The sequence below is a fragment of the Oratosquilla oratoria genome, chromosome 4 (genome assembly GCF_046742065.1).
Source record: "Oratosquilla oratoria isolate Oo_2021 chromosome 4, ASM4674206v1, whole genome shotgun sequence".
NCBI classification, from domain to species: Eukaryota; Metazoa; Arthropoda; class Malacostraca; order Stomatopoda; family Squillidae; genus Oratosquilla; species Oratosquilla oratoria.
Window position 1 is genome coordinate 80,088,458 of NC_134780.1, and position 16,067 is coordinate 80,104,524.

At 39.4% G+C, this 16,067-nt stretch overlaps 1 protein-coding gene across 8 annotated transcripts in view; it reads left to right on the forward strand.

Annotated features, from left to right (window-relative positions):
• Window positions 1-16,067, forward strand: part of LOC143024951 (histone-lysine N-methyltransferase NSD2-like) — a 76,229-nt gene that overhangs the window by 10,874 nt on the left and 49,288 nt on the right. For all 8 annotated transcript variants that reach the window (XM_076184472.1, XM_076184470.1, XM_076184465.1 and 5 more), the window contains 3 exons: window positions 10,941-11,157; window positions 11,557-13,196; window positions 13,332-13,497. In XM_076184472.1, the coding sequence (XP_076040587.1) occupies window positions 10,947-11,157; window positions 11,557-13,196; window positions 13,332-13,497 (2,017 nt within the window). In that variant the 5' untranslated portion in view covers window positions 10,941-10,946. The remainder of the gene's footprint in view (window positions 1-10,940; window positions 11,158-11,556; window positions 13,197-13,331; window positions 13,498-16,067) is intronic.

A 16,067-nucleotide genomic window follows, 5' to 3' on the forward strand; every position in this document is an offset into this window, starting at 1 on the left:
ATTCAAACTCCCCATCTTCCTCTCTTATGTTTCATGTTTCTGCCCCATACAGTGCTGTCGGCACAATCACTCCTTCATACAATCTCCTCTTAGCATCCATTCCCAAATGTCTATTTTTCATTACATTTTTTAATCCTCCAAGGCATTTACTCGCTTCTCTCAGTCAATATTCTACCTCCACCTCCACTCCTCCCTTCCCCGCCACATTCGCACCCAAGTATCTAAAACCACCCACTTCCTCAAGTCTCTCACCCTTAACCCCTTCCATACGGTGCCGCACACGTAGGCGTCATGGACTTAGATCTTGGTGGCAGCAGCCAATGCCAGCCGTACGACGTGTCGTAATAATACTCGCATCATAAAATATAGTCACCGCTTATATCGATCGTTCTCTCTTCACCCGTGAATTTTGATAACCATAGAAAATGCGATTACAAAAGAATTAGAAAGAATGTCATTATGGAGGGGCGACTACAATAAATATAATCAAGACGCCGATATGGCAGCCTCGCTAATACACTCGCTCCCCATGACGCCTACGTGTGCGGCACCGTATGGAAGGGGTTAATACTCACTTCCATTCTGCTGCCACTTTCACCCTTTTTACATCTTATCACCCTACTTTTGCCCACATTTATCTTCAACTTCCTTCTTTCACACACCTTCCCAAACTGGCTTATCTCCTACTTTTCTCCATTTTCTTTAACCATCTCCAATCCCTGACCCACTACCCTTGCATTCACCTCTCACACCACCCCATCCATGTATAAATTGAACAGCCAGGGCGTCATAACACATCTCAGACGAAGTCCCCCTTTACCTCAAACCACTCACTTTCTCCAGTTCAAATCCTAACACAGGCTCTACTACTATTGTAAAAACTCTTGACTGCTCTTAAAAGCTGTTCCTCATATCCCATATGTCTGCAATACCTCCCACAAGTGACTTCCTGTCTACCCTGTCATAAGCCTTTTCCAAATCCATAAAAGCCCAAAAAATGTCCTTACCTTTTCCTAAAGCTTTATCACATATCTGTCTCACCACAAAAATCTGATCTACACAACCCCTACCTGTCCTAAACCCACACTGTTCCTCACCAATCTACCTCTGTTCCTCTCCTAATCCTCTCAATCAAGATCCTCCCATAAGCCTTCCCATCTACAATTAACAAGCTAATCCCTCTGAAACTACTACACTCACATTTGTCCCCTTTTCCTTTGTAAAGTGGAACTATACAGGCACTCCTCCAGTCCTCCGGCACTCTACCCTCTCTCCAGGAAACATTTAAATAACCTCCATTTTCTTCACTCATAATGGTCATTTTCTTAGCTCTTCCCACTACAACTACCTTTCCCTCCCCATCCTTCTTCACATTTAAGAACTCCCTAAAATACTCTGTCCATCTTCTCTTCCATTATTGTCTCTCCATCTACACCTTTTACCTTTTCTTCTCTACTTTGTTTGCCTCCTTCCTCACAAAAATATGTACTTAGGTAACTAAACAAGCCCTTCAAGACAAATTGCCAAAGTCAGCTCTCCAACAACAATTTCAAGATATGAGACCCATAGAAAAAAAATCCTCCCACACTATTATGAATCACACTGGCATGCCAGCATTCAGGACACTGTCCAGTATTAAAATATTACCAACACAGAATAGGCCTGGTCATAGATTCAAACTGCCCCAGATGCAACTACCACACAAAAGACACAGAACACCTTATAGTACAATGTGTCAAATTAATAATTGTAAGGTAACAACACAATATATCTTAGAAAAAGTGGTGAGAAAGTCCAGTTGAACCAGGAACACTTATAATCTAACGTTTTGGCTTTATGTTGAGATGTTAATAAAGTCAAAATGTATTCCTGGTTCAACCTAAGTTTATTTACTACCTTTTCCACTTAACTGTAGCACCTTCAAACAGCAATATATCTTCTCTATGTGACTTGGGTCCTACCTTGAAACTGTTGCCAATTACCTGAAGGACACTGGTCTTCTGCAAGAGAGACCAGGGACAACTGACTGACTGATTACACATACTATTAGTTGTAGTGTACAGGAAAGGAGCAATGCTTGTTGGGTCTCACCTCCTATTCTACAGTTTATCATGCCTACCTTCAAATTCATGTATTTTCAACTTATTCTGTATCTTTGATTTCTAATTATCATATTTAGATTTGAACTCGTGTATTGTTCCAGATTGGGCTATATCTCTTAGGCTATTCCAAGTATTTATTCATCCATATGGAAACTGTTGGTTTTGTCAGTACATTCTTTAACTGTTTTTACACTCAACAGCTACACAATAGACCACAATTTATTCAAATTCTCTCACAGCTATTCAATAGGTTCAATGTTTATCAGTGGCAAACAATGGTATGTGAATAGCTGTGTTTGACTACTCATATGTCACACTTCCAAAGATTCAGGACGATAGCTGAAGCCGATTCCAAAGTGCAGACGATTTATATGGTGTTGCAAAATAGTATTTTTGTTGCCTAAATTTGTCTAATAGCAAAAATATTTTGTGGGAAGGTTGGCAATGCTTCTTAATTTATCCTGCTTTGAGAGAGAGAGAAAAAGAATATATATATATATATCACACTGCAGTGACCTTTCAAGTAGCCTATGCTAAAGTAGATAATTTACTATTGGCCAGGTATGAGATAAATGACTATTTGTGGAGACTAAACTAAATAAGTAAATATTCATAAAATGTGCAGCATCAATAATGAAGTCATAATTGGATGCACAGATAATGAATCCATTTGACATACATTATTAAGATTCATAAAGGTTAGGCTCATGTGTGCATGTTTAATGGATTCGTTATCTGTGCCCAATTATGAATTCATTATTGGTGCTGCATATTTTAACATAAACCAGTGCAAGTTCGCAAATTCTGGATGATAAGCTTACACAAATGACATACCACATGCTTAGGCCTAGGCCCTATGATAAACCATGGAGCTGAATATGACTGACCCAGCACTTCTAAGCTATAGACTGTGTTGTTGGCTTATGCCTATGTGACATGAAACTGAGAATATCATGACTGGCACTAGGCCTATGGCTATCCCCCCCCAACCTGGCCTGATGTGGGGGGTGGATGAGTAATTCATGGTTTGGACTATGGCCACAGCAATTCATTGATTAGGTTATCTCTGACAACACTGTATGGGGCAGAACCATGGAGTTTAACCTCTTCAGTACGGGCCAAAATCTCGCGGGCAGCATCAGCTGCCAGATGTACGATGTGTCGTAATAATACTCGCATCATAAAATATAGTTACCGCATATATCGATCGTTCTCTCTTTCACCCGTGAATTTTGATAACCATGGAAAATGTGATGAAGACAGGTTAGAGAGTATGTCATTATGCAGGGGCAACTACAATAAATATAATCAAGACGCCGATATGGCAACCTCGTGTATCCACTTGCTCCTCGTGCTGCTTACGTATGCGGCACCATATGGAAGGGGTTAAGAGAGGCAGAGAGGGAATATTTAAGTGTGTTAGATAAAATGTCTGTTATGCTGTCCCCCAACACCTTGTTACTGCCCTGTACCATGTTTCTGAATATTCCTTTTTTTATTTTTTATTCTATTTATTTATTTATTTTTATTTTATTTTATTATTATTATTATTATATTTTTGCCTACCTTGTGGCGGGGGAGGAGAATGCTACCACCAAGTCTTTCCACGTGAGTTGTAAGAGGCGACAAAAAATGGGATGGGGGATGGGATTAGGAGTCCTGCTACCTGTAGCCCGAAAGGGGACATTCCTAAAAAAAGTAAAGGCATAAGAGGGTCTGGGAGTTTCCCAACCAGTATCCTAAGGTTTGGTTCTTTTAATGTGCATGGATGTGGTACAGATGAGAGTAAAAGGGAAGAGATAGGCAGTATGTTTGCGAGAAGAAAGATGGATGTGCTGGCTTTGAGTGAAACTAAAATGAAAGGGAAGGGCGAGTGTGAGTTTGGGAGTGTAACTGGGAGGTACTCAGGAGTGAAAAGGGGATGAAGGAGAGAAGGGGTGGCTATACTAGTAAGTGAAGAGATAAGTAAGCTTGTAGTGGAGTGGAAGGAGGTTTCATCAAGGTTGATGTGGATGAAGGTGAAGCTGGGAAGGGAGATGTGGGTTTTTGTAAGTGTATATGGGCCTGGTAGTGAGAAGAGCATAGAGGAAAGAGAGGGTTTTTGGGTAGATACAGATGAGTGCATAGAGGGATTAGGGAGAAATGTCAATGTAGTTGTATTGGGAGACCTTAATGCTAGGGTAGGAAATGAACCAATAGACGGAGTGATTGGGAAGTATGGAGTTCCAAATAAAAATCATAGTGGAGAATTGATGGTGGAGATGTGTCTTGAAAGAGAGTTGATGATAGCAAATACCGTGTTTAGGAAGGAAGTCAAGCATAAGTACACATGGGAGAAAGTGGTGGTTGGAAGGGTGGCAGATAGAGCATTAATGGACTATATAGTGGTGACCAGGAGTATGGTAGGAAGAGTTAAGGATGCACATGTTCTAAGGGGAGAGAGTGGGTGAATATCAGATCATTTTCTGGTGGAAGATAAATTGAGAGTGGAGAATAGGTGAAAAAAGGAAAAGGGCAGACGGTAGGGAGTGAACTGCTTAAATGAGAAAGAAGAGGAGAATTATAAGAAGCTGAGAGAGGAGTGTTAGGGAGTGAAGGATAGAGTAGAACTAGGAGTGGAGGAGGAATGGGGATGGTTCAAGGAAGGAGTTATAAGGTTGGAAAGATGGTGTGTGGTACAAGGAGGGCGGGAGGAAATAGAAGGAAGGGTAGTGAGTGGTGGGATGAGGAAGCAAAGAAGGGTGTAGAAGAGAAGAAGCAGGCATTCATAGATTGGCTACAAATTAGGACGAGGGAATCATATGAGAGGTACAAAGTAAAGAGAAGAAAGTTAAGCATAAGATAAAGGAAGCAAAGAGGAGAGCAGATGTGAAATGGGGTAAAAGTATGACAGAAAATTTTAAAAGTAATAAAAAGATGTTTTTGAAAGAAATCAAAAGAGGAAGAGGAGGCGAATCAAGTAGAGAAGAAAAGATAAAAGGTGCAGATGGAGAGATGATAATGGAAGAGAAGGCAGTGAGAGGAAGGTGGGCAGAGTATTTTAGGGAGTTGCTAAATGTGAAGGAGGATGGGAAGGGAAAGGTAGTTGCAGTGGGAAGCACTAAGAAAATAAGAGTGATGAGTGAGGAAAATGGAGGAGAAATAGGGAAAGATGAAGTGAAAGCAGCCATCGCAGTGAATTTTCGATTAATATAAGAAAAAAAAATTTGAAATATTCGAAAAAACTCCCTGTCATCTAGTGGCCTTTGGCAAGCCAGTCCTGAAATATTTCAGCGAAATTCCAAAATATAAAGGAGTTATGTCTAGTTTTCTGACTCCCCACCCTGCTTCCACCCTTGACCACTGGTGTATCATGTTCGTGTATATATATATTTTAAAAAGATAAAAAAAAAATCGAAAGCGATTTCCCCGTGATGTATTGGCCTTTAGTAACCCCGTTCTGTAATATTTCTGTGAAATACTAAAAAATAAAGGAGTTATGACTAAATTTCTGACCCCCCTCACTTCCTATACCATGCTTGACCCTTTGCTGTATTATGTTCGTGCATATGTACATATAAATTCGAAAGCAATTTCCCTGCCATCTAGTGGCCTTTGTCAACCCTGTTCTAAAATATTTCTGCAAAATACTAAAAAATAAAGGAGTTATGACTATTTTTCTGACACCCCCACTTCCCACTACACCTTCGCTGCACATATATTCGACTAAGTTATTTCATCGCAATAAAAATGGAACAAATGTGATGTACAACCACTCCTCGTATAACGACGACAATTGGGACCAGTGTGCTGTTGTTAACAGAATTGGTCGTTAAGCGAAAGTGTATACATATACGTACATGTACTGTATGTACAATGTCCAGCAATACATATATCTTTATTTTCGTGTATTTTACCTCTTTTATACAGTACATTAAAGCTTTACTGTTTATTTACGGTGGTTAGGTTCCTAAAATTACTGTATATGACCAAATCCACGTATGCTGACATTCCATATTGAATACCCGGGTATTTTTTTAGTTTCGACCATTGGCGCAAATTATCAATAGAAAATTAATTATTAATTTTGTAAATTAAAATGTATCAATGTAATATGCAATTTTGTGGGCGGAAATGAAAGTAAAAAATACCTTGCTACAAGAAAATATGCTAATGAACGAAGTCGGTAGCATAGGCTCGGGACGCCATCTTGTCGTCTGCCAACGTCTCTCGCGACGACGACAACGAGGACAAGCCGGATGACATTTAATTTGCAGGTAATGATTTATTAAACACAGGTGAGGTTAATTTAGCTTAGGTTAGACGAATTAATTTATCATCCTTTCATTTCTTCGACATCGGCATCTATCATAACAAACATGGTGTACCATTCGTCCAACATGACTTCGTTACTTACGAAATCTGTTTTAGCATTTTTTTTTATTTCCGCTCACAAAATTGCATATTACGTTGATACATTATAATTTACAAAATTAATAATTAATTTTCTATTGCTATATTGCGCCCATGGTCGAAACTAAAAATTTACCACTACCGGTATATACTGTACCCCAGGTAGTTTTTGCAGCTTGCAGGATGGTAATGTAGACCTAAGCTTCAGAACACTTTACCTCACAGCTAATATCCACCGTACAAGTTCATTTATAACATCATACAAATTTGCCTCAGCCAACTTAATTATCGTACACGACATCGTAACTTCGGGAGATTTACTGTAAACGACGTCATAAAGCCCGTCGTTACTCCGAGTTGTCGTTAACTGAGTAGGTCGTTAAACGAGGAGTGGGTGTATTTTGTTATTCACAAATAAAAACTAGCTGGAAACTTGTCCTACACGTGGGGAAAGCACTTCACACTTGAATACGTCAGAAATGTGAGTAAACTGAGAGAATTGTTGTGAGTAGGTGGAGAAAGCAAATTGTCACTCCTTGGAGAACTTTTATTTACTTTTATTTGAAGCTATAATGATTTCAAGAATGCCTAAACATTCGAAGAAGGAACATGCGTTTCATGAAAGAGCTAAGAAACTGAATCAAATTATTGAGAAAGTGTACTTCTGCCTCGGTTATTACTGGAGATGATCATAGTGACAATGAGGGAGGTGGTGCCTCCTGAAACCCTCTCCTTCTGAGCGGTTAATACCTCGTAAATGGGGGGACCAGGTACCAGCTACACTTTATAATAACATGTGAATGACATAGAATGCATGAAGATTGGCGCAAAGAAAAAAAAAATCTAAATGAAAAATATATAAAATGCAGGGAAATGTATTTTGAACTTCAAAGCTCAATATCTCAAAACTACACTTTTCTCTACATTTTTTCTATCTCCTCCAAAACTATTTGGCCGATTTTAATGGGGTTTAGATAATTTGAAAGCTGAATAGATTTGCAATTTTTCATTGTGGCGTTTTTCATTTTTTGTGATAGAAGTCCATATATTGTATTCTATGTAAAAAAATTGACATTAAAAAAAAAAAAATCTTTCTCCTAAACTAAGAGGAAATTCCAAAAACTGTACAATAATTATTTAGGTATTGCTATAGAGCATTTGTGGTATGTTTTTCAGCATGTTCAGTCAATGGATAAATGAGGAGATAGAACGTTTGTGATTTAATTTTTTTTTTTTTTTAATTCATTGTTTTTCAACCAAATGATATGTAAATTGGTGGTGAACATCACAGTATATATATATATATATATATATATATATATATACACATATATAACATAATAAAAATTCGCGAAATTCCTATCGTAATTGACGAAGTTCGTTCTCGAGTGCGACGGCCCCCTAAGATGATGAGAGCAGGTAAGGCACCTGGGTTGGATGGATGCCATGCAGAATGTCTGAAGAAAGGAGGTACAGTTATGGTGGACTGGCTGGTGAGGTTATTTAATGTTTGTTTAACCCCTTCCATACAGTGTCGCCTACGTAGGCGGCATGAGGAGCAAGTGGATACACGAGGCTGCCATATCGGCGTCTTGATTATATTTATTGTAGTTGCCCCTGCATAATGACATACTCTCTAAACTGTCATCACATTTTCTATGGTTATCAAAATTCACGGGTGAAAGAGAGAATGATCGATATAAGCGGTGACTATTTTTTATGATGCGAGTATTATGACGAAACATTGTATGTCTGGCAGCTAATGCTGCCCGCGAGATTTTGGCCTGTAGTGAAGTGGTTAAGAGAGAGTAGAGTGCCAAAGGACTGGAGGAGTGCCTCTATAGTTCCGCTTTACAAGGGAAAGGGGGAGAAGTGTGAATGCAGTAGTTTCAGAGGGATCAGCTTGTTGAGTGTAGTTGGGAGGGTCTTGATCGAGAGGATTAGGAGAGGAACAGAGGGTGTAATTGGTGAGGAACAGTGTGGTTTTAGGACGGGTTGTGTAGATCAGATTTTTGTGGTAATACAGATATGAGAGAAAGCTATAGGAAAAGGTAAGGATGTTTTTTGGGCTTTTATGGATCTGGAAAAGGCTTAAAACAGGGCAGACAGGAAGGCACTGTGGGAGGTACTGCAGATTTATGGGATAGGAGGAAAGCTGTTAAGAGCAGTCAAGAGTTTTTATGAGAGTAGTAGAGCATGTGTTAGGATTAGAAATGGAGAGAGTTAATGGTTTGAGGTAAAGGTAGAACTTCGTCAGAGATTTGTTATGTTGCCCTGACTGTTCAATCTATACATAGATGGGGTGGTGTGAGAGGTGAATGCAAGGGTAGTGGGTGAGGGGTTGGAGATAGTTAAAGAAAATGGAGAAAAGTGGGAAATAAGCCAGTTGTTGTTTGCAGATGACACTTTGCTTGTAGCAGGATCAGAGGAGGGATTGAGGAAGTTAGTGACAGAGTTTGAGAAGGTGTGTGAAAGAAGGAAGCTGAAGATAAATGTGGGCAAAAGTAAGGTGATAAGATGTACAAGGGGAGAGAGTGACAGCAGGCTGGAAGTGAGCATTAAGGGTGAGAGACTGGAGGAAGTGGATAGTTTTAGATACTTGGGTGTGAATGTGGCATGAAAGGGAGGAGTGGGGTTGGAGGTAGAATGTAGGTTGAGAGAAGTGAGTAAATGCCTTGGTGGATTAAAAAGCATATTGAGAAATAGACATCTGGGAATGGATGCTAAGAGGAGGTTATATGAAGGAGTGATTGTGCTGACAGCACTGAACGGGGCAGAAACATGGAACATAACATAAGAATGAAGGAGACCGCAAGAGACCATAAGGCCTACACTTGGCAGCTCTGTATCCATCACCACCTGTCATCCCCATCCATAAAATTTTCTAATCGTTTCTTAAAACAACAGAGTTTCAGTGCTTACTACATAGTTGATGAAAGAGTATTAGGATGGTTTGGACACATGGAAAGAATGAGTGAAGAAAGATTAGATAAAGAGGTATGAAAGGAGTGAATATGAGGGGGCGTCCTAGGATGAGAGGGATGGATGGGGTGTAAGGAGCATTACAAAAAGAGGAATGTCTGTTGAGGAAGGACGGGAGAGGACAGAAGATAAGGGTGAATGGAGAAGGGTTGTGTATGGATGATGCTGTGATGCATGAGGGGGAGTGGGTGGGGGATCGGGGGTGAGGAAGTATGTATGAGAAAAAAATTGATGCAGCCCGAAGGGATTTCTCTCCGTCTTCTCCTTTTCTTCATGAGATGGACGGAGAGGAGGGTCGCTGAATTTATGAAGTGGCCTTGCTGTCTTGTGACACTGCTTCTGACCTAGGGCAGTGGACAGGATGCATGGATGGCCAGTCATCCAGGAGGTGCCAAGATAAGAGGGAGGGTGGAGCGGAGTGGAATATGTAGGGAATGGAATGGGTGGGAGTGGTTTCTATGCCTTTTTCTGTTTGGCTACCTCCCTTGTAAGGGGGAAAAAGCCTTTGGTATATGTGTATGTACCTTCCCATACTCCATCACCATTTCCTTTAACCCCCTCTGACCCTGCCACAAGTGCAGCGTCATCAGCCAGAATGCATGAAGATCGGCGCAAAGAAAAAAAATGTAAATGAAAAATAAAAAATGCAGGGAAATGTATTTTGAACTTCAAGGCTCAATATCTCAAAACTACACTTTTCTCTACATTTTTTCAACCCCAGGCATAAGGGGGTGGGGGGTTGAAGATAGTTAAAGAAAATGAAGAAAAGTGCAAGATGAGCCAGTTGTTTTTTTGCTGATGGCTACCTTCCTTGTAAGGGAGAAAAAGCCTTTGGTATTTGTATGTATGTTTGTATCTTCAATCCTGCCCATTACCCTTGTATTTATCTCCCGCATCACCCCATCCATGTACATATTGGATAGCCATGGTGACATGACACATCCCAAATGCAGTCCCATCTTACCTCAAACCACACTCTCTTTCCATTTCTAATTCTAACACAGGCTCTGCTACTCTCATAAAAACTCTTGACTACCCTCAACAGCTTTCCTTCAATCCCATGTATCTGTAAAACCTCCCACATTGCCTTCTAGTCTACCCTGTCGTAAGCCTTTTTCAAATCCATAAAGGCTCAAAAAACATCTGATCCAGGGAATCCCTACCTTTCCTCAACCCAAACTCTTCTAGTATAGAGATCTTGGGCCCAGTCCAGAGACCAAGTGTCAGCCCCACAGGGCTGCACCTCCTAATGGATATGAAGGGTTCAAAGGGTTTCGAAAATGGGCAAGCTCTGTTGTTCATATTGCAGGATGACTACAAGCAGGTACCCATCATTGGTTCTTATCAACATATGGATGCGTGAATAGTAATGTTTAGTCCTTATGGATGGTTGAGGTGTGTGTATGAGAGAAGGAGTGTATAAAATAAATTTACACAATGAAAGGAAATTATCATTTGCCTTAGGCCAGGATGGAGTGTGATGAAGGCAGCTCCCTGGAAGATGGGGCAGCCAGCTCATTGGAGGATGGGGTGGCCAGCTCTTTGGAGGATGGGGCTGCCAGCCCCCTGGAGAATGGGACAACGAGCCCCGTGGAGAATGGGCCGATCTGCCCCCTGGAGAATGGGACAACCAGCCCCTTGGAAGATAGGGCAATGACCCCTGTCAAGCATCATAACTCAGGTGAAATTCTTCAGCTTTTTAGTGTCATTGATTATTATGAAAAGATTAAGTGAAGAATAACTTGCAGAATGTGGAAAAAGGAAGTGGATGAACAGAACTTGAGGGGAAGACCAAGAATGAGGTGGATGGATGGATGGGGTGAAGGGATCTGTCAAGCAAGGGAGAAGACAAAGGATCTTGTGAATGGAAAGTGGTTGTAAAGGAAGGGATTTTTTCTTGTGCTCTGTACATATCTTGAGTGGATGCTAGAGTGAATGATAGTTTGCTGTGTATTGAAGCAGGTGAAAGGTAAACCAAGTCTGGCTCATGGGCCCTGGTGTTGTGTTGTTTCTTGCTGTGTAAAATTATTATATCTTATTTTGGCACCTTCAATTACAAATAATTTCTTTTTCCAAACAGATTTTGTTTATGGTTCCCCAATGCTGAACTCCATTTCGTCAGAAGCTTCAATGGCAACTACTGACTCTACTGCAGGTACTGTAGAATCTGAAGGCTGGGCTGCAGAAATTCTTTCTCAAAACAATGGTTTGGAAGATAGTGTTGCCAGTTCAGAGGATTGGTTGCTCAATAGCCATAGTAACCATAACCACAATCACAGTATGGAGAGTGTCGAGTTAATAGAAGAAAAATATTCCAAACTCTCATTAAAGAAATCGAGAAAAAAGACTCAGCCAGTTCTCTATTTTGATGAGTATGGCAACCTGACAGCCTCACCCCAACCAGCATCATCATCTTCGTCATCATGTCCTACTCTTAGTAGGAGTGATATAAGTGATGATGACCTTAGTCATGACCAGAAGTCCTTTTCTAGTGTTCCTGGGGATACAAAATTTTGTACAGAAAATGCTAGTGATTCTTATGTTGAATTGCCCAAAGTTGCTGACGATAACAAAATGAACCAGGAAAGTTTACAGGAAGATTCCAACATCCAGAAGTCTCCATTTCTCGTCTCCCCACAAAAAACGTCATCGAAGTTGAGAAATGGTGAGGTGCGGGCACCAAGGCCAAAGGTAAAATCAAGATCACTGTCAGGAGAAGTAATGATAAATACACTAGTTCTGACACCTTCAGATGAGGAACTTCAAGGGGCCTTTAAAAGCAATTTTGAGTCAGGTTCAGCCACTAGTCGTTATGGAAGGGCACGAAAAAAGAAAACGGAAGATGGATTTTTCTTTGGCACATTGAATTTTAATGAATTACGTAAAATTACCAGCACAAGCCCAAAGAAAGGTAAAGGCTCAGCTGTGAAAACAAGCCCAGAATTAAAACGTCAAAACTATGTTAAGAACGAAGTGAAAAAATCCCTCAACTTTGAAAGAGATATTAATGATGCAAATATATTAAGTAGAAATGTAGATAGTGTTGAAAATGATATGCAAACTAACTGTGATATACCAAGTCATCCACCTCAAGTAGTTGAAAATAGTGAATCCGGTGTTTTGGAATGTGATGCAAAAAATATGGAAACAAAAGTCAAAGAGGAGCAGGAGGTGACCATGAATGGCACTGATGAAGAGATGTTAGAGAATCAAGAACTTGTAATACAGAGTGCCACTGAAAATGTAGACAACCAGGTCACATTAAAAGAAGAGTTTGAAATAAAGGAGGAGGGTGAACACTTGAGTACTGAGATAGAGTATGGGTTGAAACCAGAGAATGAGCATTTGCATTCCGATGCAGAGGTGAAAAGTGAAAACAACTATCATGATATCTGTCCAGATAAAGTTGAAGTTAAAGTTGAGAAATATAAAGTTCCAAAGAGGCAGCGAAACAAGGTTTCATATATTCATAGTGAAGAAAGTCTACTTTGTGGGGTCATGCCAGAAGTGAACGCCTCAGATCTGATGGTGCCATCAGACCTGGGCAGCACCGAGACTAGTGAGGGCAGCAGTGATGAGTTTTGTATTTCAAAAACTAAATCAGGGAGGATGGTGAAGAAGCCTTGTCTCATGGATATGTCAGATGAAGAGAAAAAGCAGAGAGAGTTACGGGACAAACAGAAACAATTAGGATTTGAATCGATTTCTAATCTACAAGAAGTGAGTAAATTATTTGTTTACAATATAGCATAGAGTATTAGACTTTGATTAATAGGTACTAAGATGTATTCATTTTGAATGCTTATTTGTTTGCACATTACTTACAATATGTAATTTTATTTTTTGGTTGATAAGGTATGGCCCTTGGAATACCGAGTAGACATGATGAAAATGTTAGAGAAAGAACACCCATGTGAGTACATGGTTGGAGATATGGTGTGGGTTAACATCAGAGGAAGTCCACTTTGGCCAGCTCTAATGTCCTATGATCCTGAGGAAGCAGAGTACACCAAAATTGCGGGTAGGTTCAATTTTTTGTTCAAGTTTATTAGATTAGCATGTAATTGTTTATATAATCTCTCTTTTTCTTTCTTCATACCTTGTCTGTCTGCATATATTTGTATGTATATATATATATATGTGTGTGTGTGTGTTTGTGTATATACACACACACACACACACACACACTTCAACGAACGGACGGCATAGACGACGTTCTGAAGAAAAAGTGAAATTTCGTGGATCCCAAAGCAAAGGAAGTACCTATTGTATTTACAGGGTGGGGGGGGGGGGAAATTGCTCGTGGTGTAGGGAAAGTAAGGAAAAAGGAGAAGGGGAGGGATTACTGAGGGAAATGGAAGGAAATGAGGAAGGTGAGGACGTGGCCCAGGCAGGCAGACGAAATCTAAACAAACGAGGGCCGGACCAATTTAGCGATGAGGAAATGTCTAATAAAAATGTAAAGATCAGAAGTATAGATAAGAGCAATACAGTAGATGATGAGAATATTTTCCAGGGATTTAAAGAGGGTGGGGGGGACACAACCCCCCCCCCCCCCCCCCCCCCGATTAACAAGACTAGAAGAGAAACTCGATAAGATGTTCGAGCACTGGGAATTTAAGTTCGGTCACGTTAACAACATTGTGCAGAGAGTTGAAAAATTGGAAGAACTAGAGAAGGCGAACAAAAACTTAACTAAGGAAATTGAAGAATTAAAAAAACAGTTAACAGAAGTAAAAGAAGAGAATAAAGTCTTAAAGGAGAATAATAAGGAGAACAAGGAGGGTTGGAAAAAAATCCAAGAAAATAGCAAAGTTGCATTCGCTGACATAATCAGACAGCAAATGAATGAACAAACTGAAGACTCAGTTATTAAAGTGATGAGACAGAAGGAGAATATAGTAAGAGACTTAGCAGACAGAAAGAAATGTATAATTATATTAGGAATGGAAGAGAAATATAACCCAGATAGAACCACAAGAATCAAAGAGGAAAATGAAAAAGTAAGAAATTTACTAGAATTAGTTCAGGAAGATGAACCAGAAATAATGAAACAAATCGAAGAGAAATTCAGGCTCGGGAAATATAGTACAGACAAGACCAGACCAATTAAGATTAAATTCAGGTCACAAACTACGGCTGAGAATATCTTATCCAAAACAGGGAAACTAGCAACAAATGAACAATATAAAAAGGTATGGATAAAAAGAGAAATGAATAAAGAGGAAAGAGAGGAAGAAAAACAGAAAAGACTTGAAGCAAAGGAAAAAAAAAACAGAAAAGACTTGAAGCTAAGGAAAAAAACGAGAGAAGAACGGAGTCAGAAAAAGAGAGATTCTATTGGAGAGTAGTGAATATGAAACTAAAGAAAGTCGACATACAAGAGAAAAACAAAAGGGAAACAGAGAACACAATGGAAGTGGCAGAAAACTAAGAGTGTCTTACACAAATATAGATGGATTAATAACAGGATTGAATGAGCTGAATGATTATTTGAAGGAAAAAGAACCAGACATAATGGGAATTGTAGAAACAAAATTAAAAGGTCCACTACCACCCAACAGTGTAGGACATGATGCATATAATTATTGGATTAGAAACAGAGTGAAAAAGGAAGGGGGTGGAGTTATGTTCCTGACTAAGAAGGATATAAACGTGAAGTGTGTCACATATGGAAAGAATACAGTAGAGATGATAATGATGGAAGTAGAAGACAGAGATAAGAAGACCAGAAAGTTTGTAATAAATTATGTGCCCCCGAAAACAGCCTCATGGGAAGAGAGTGAACATAAAAGTATGTTAGAGGACACAAAGATAGCATTAAACAAGATAATGGAAGAGGGAGGAAGAATAGTTATGATGGGCGACTTTAATTGCAAAGAAATCTGCTGGGAAGAAATGACAGTAAAGGGTGGAGACGGCTCATGGGGAAACGCTCTACTTGAGATGGTTACTGACCATACAATGACACAATGGATACAGGAGAACACTATAGGTATAGAAATGAAGAAGAGCCATCGAGACTAGACCTAATAATTACATCTGAACCTAGAATAGTGGACAAAGTTGAATATAAAACACCAATAAGTAAAATTGACCACATATTGATTGAACTGGAACTTAATGAAGAAAAATATATGAAAAGAAATGAACAATATAGAAAAGGAAGAATGATGTATGAAAAAACAAACTTTGATAAAATAAGAGAATTCTTTCAAAAGGAAAACTGGGAAGAAATATACAAAGAAGAAACAACAGTAGAAGAGAAATGGAATATTTTGACAAAAATTTACAAAAAAGGAGTGGAAAAGTATGTCCCAATACAAAAACAAGAAAAAGAATATGTAAAATGCTGGTACAACAAAAGTTGTAGGGAGTTAAAAGACAAAAGAGACAAAGCCTGGACCAGATGGAAAAAAGACAGAAGACCTGAAAAATGGAAAATATATACCTGTTATAGAAATGAATATGTACAAACATGCAGAGGAAAAGAGAAAATATGAAAAAGATATCATAGAAAAGTGTAAAGATCAACCAAAACTATTCTACAGATTTGTAAACAATAAACTGAAAAACAAAATTAAGACAAGA